General features: G+C 46.0%; 1 protein-coding gene across 1 annotated transcript; it reads right to left on the reverse strand.

Annotated features, from left to right (window-relative positions):
- Window positions 1-1,229: 1,229 nt before the first annotated feature.
- LOC112911221 (olfactory receptor 9S13-like) lies at window positions 1,230-2,180 on the reverse strand. The gene has a single exon (XM_025987663.2). The coding sequence runs from the start codon at window positions 2,178-2,180 to the stop codon at window positions 1,230-1,232; it is 951 nt and encodes a 316-aa protein (XP_025843448.2).
- Window positions 2,181-2,481: the final 301 nt, after the last annotated feature.

The raw sequence follows: 2,481 nt of genomic DNA on the forward strand, positions 1-2,481 counted from the left end.
GCTTGTTTGTGTTTTGGCCTCTGGAGTGCATTGGGACCTCTGGCTCTCCTGGGTACCCCTGTTCCTAAGCTTTATCTGACCCACCCTCCCCTACTTGGCCAGGCACCGAAGCCCAGAAGTCTCTTGGGGCCCCAAGATAAACAGAAGATATGAGCAGACTAAGAGCTGACTCTGTGGCCCTAACGTGTACTGTCCTCCCGGGAGTGGCAAGTGTGACGTCCTGAGCCTAAAGACATTTTCTCGCGGCTTCCTACTATCACCTTAGGCGTATCATTCTTCTGTGAGCTGAAATGATCTGTCAGGAAACAATCCTCTTTGGGTTCATCTCAGTTTGTTGTTGGTCCCCCGACAGCAAAGAGTGATCCAAGAGTGGGAGAGGACCACCCTGAATACATTTCTGTTCTGGAAGAGGATCAATTAAAAGTTGCTTTTCAAATTTATAAAACTGAAATGTGTTTGAAAAGCAAGAACTTATGAAGTGTTTGGCGAGCAGTGAGGATGCCTCTCTATTTACCTCAGTCACCGTCCCTACTCTGTGGAAGGGCAAGGGTTTCGACCTCCACAACTACTAGGAGAGGAGGTGGTCTAGTGGTGGATGTGTCTTTTACTAATTTGTCTTTTTTTAAGAGAATAAGACCACACCGCACAACAGGTCTGCATTTTTAAAAATCTTTTTACCCATTGCCATGTAATCATAACCTTAGTAAGATCATGATATTCTCTTTCAGGGTCTCGAGTGCACTGATGTGTGGGGGACCAGGAGTTCTTCTTTTAACTATGTGAGTGGCTATTTACTATCGTACTTTTAAAAATTTAATTCAGTTAGCCAATATATGCTATAGCATGTTTCAGATGTAGTTTTCAAAAATTCATCAATTGAATATAACACCCGTGTTCATCACATCACAGGCCCAGCTTAATGCCCATCACCCAGTTACCCCATTCCCCAGACCCTTCTGTCCAGTAACCCTCAGTTTGTTCCAAGACTGAGGAGTCATTTCTAAAAATTTTATTCTGAAAAGAGCACTTAAACTAAGATCTACCCATTAATTAATTTTCAAGGGCACAATATATCATTGTTGGTTGTAGATAGCATATGGCATTTATCTAAAGCTTATTCCTCCTTTTTGAGAAATATGCCAGTTAAAAAAACTGAGCTCCACATCTGTGGCAACCTCAATATCTTCCATCAAGCCTGCAGGACACACTGACTCCCTAGAGCACATACTTCACATGGCTCTGTGTATCTGCCCCAGCCTCTGCACAGCCTCCTTCACATCCTTGTTTCGCAGACTGTAGATGAGAGGATTGAGCATTGGGATGACCAGCGTGTAGAAGACAGAGACCACCTTGCCCTGCTCCATGGACTCAATTGCTCCTGGCTGGGCATACATGACAAAGAGAGTCCCAAAAAAGAGAGTCACTACAGTCATGTGGGAGCCACAGGTGGAGAAGATCTTGTGTCTCCCAGTTCCTGAGCGCATCCTCAGGATGGTCACTGTGATGTAGCCATAGGAGATGAGGATCACAAATGTCACCCCCACAATGATGAGCCCACAGATGCCAAACAAGAGAAGTTCATTGATGGCCGTGTTGCCACAGGCGATCTGGAGCAGAGGGGGCACATCACAGAAGAAGTGGTTGATGCGGTTGGAGCTGCAGAATGGGAGGTGGAATGTGAAGCTGGTCTGCACAACAGAGTTGAAGCAGCCTCCACAGTAGGCGCCCAGCACCAGGCGAATGCAGGCAGACTGGCACATGGTGCTCGGGTAGCTCAAGGGGCTACAGATGGCCATGAAGCGGTCGTAGGCCATGACACCCAGGAGGAAGCATTCAGTGGTTGCCATCAGGGAGATAAAGAAAAACTGGGTGGCACATCCTGCAAAGGTGATGACCTTGGATGAGGAGAAGAAGTTGGCCAGTGCATTGGGGGCGATCACAGATGAGTAGCACAAGTCCACAAAGGAGAGGTTCTTGAGAAAGAAGTACATTGGGGAGTGCAGGCGGGCATCCAGGGTAATTATGATGATCATGAGGATGTTCCCCACCAAAGTCACCATGTACAGGGCCAGAAACAGAGTGAAGAGTAGCACCTGGGTCACCAGGCCACCCCCAAATCCCTCCAGCACAAAATCTTGAATGTAGACCTTGGAGAGGTTTTCATTACTGTGGGATTTCATGAGCCTTACTTCTCACCAGGGTAATTACTGGTCCAGTATTAGCAGATTAAGCTGAATTTCTGCTGAAGTCTATTTAGGAAACATATACAACAAAAAAACAAAATGTGATTGAAGGTATAAGGGAATTAATGATTTAGTAAAGAATTACTAAACAAAATTCAATATACACAGAGGCCCAGGGATTTCATTACTCAGAGTTTCTTTTTCCCTTGAGACATAGCCATTTTGAAGAGGAATCTGAGAGGCCAGGCGGCTGAGCAGTGAGGTTTTGTCGGACTTGCAGAGCTAATGCTGACAGTGG

Source organism: Vulpes vulpes, chromosome 9 (genome assembly GCF_048418805.1).
Source record: "Vulpes vulpes isolate BD-2025 chromosome 9, VulVul3, whole genome shotgun sequence".
NCBI lineage: Eukaryota > Metazoa > Chordata > Mammalia > Carnivora > Canidae > Vulpes > Vulpes vulpes.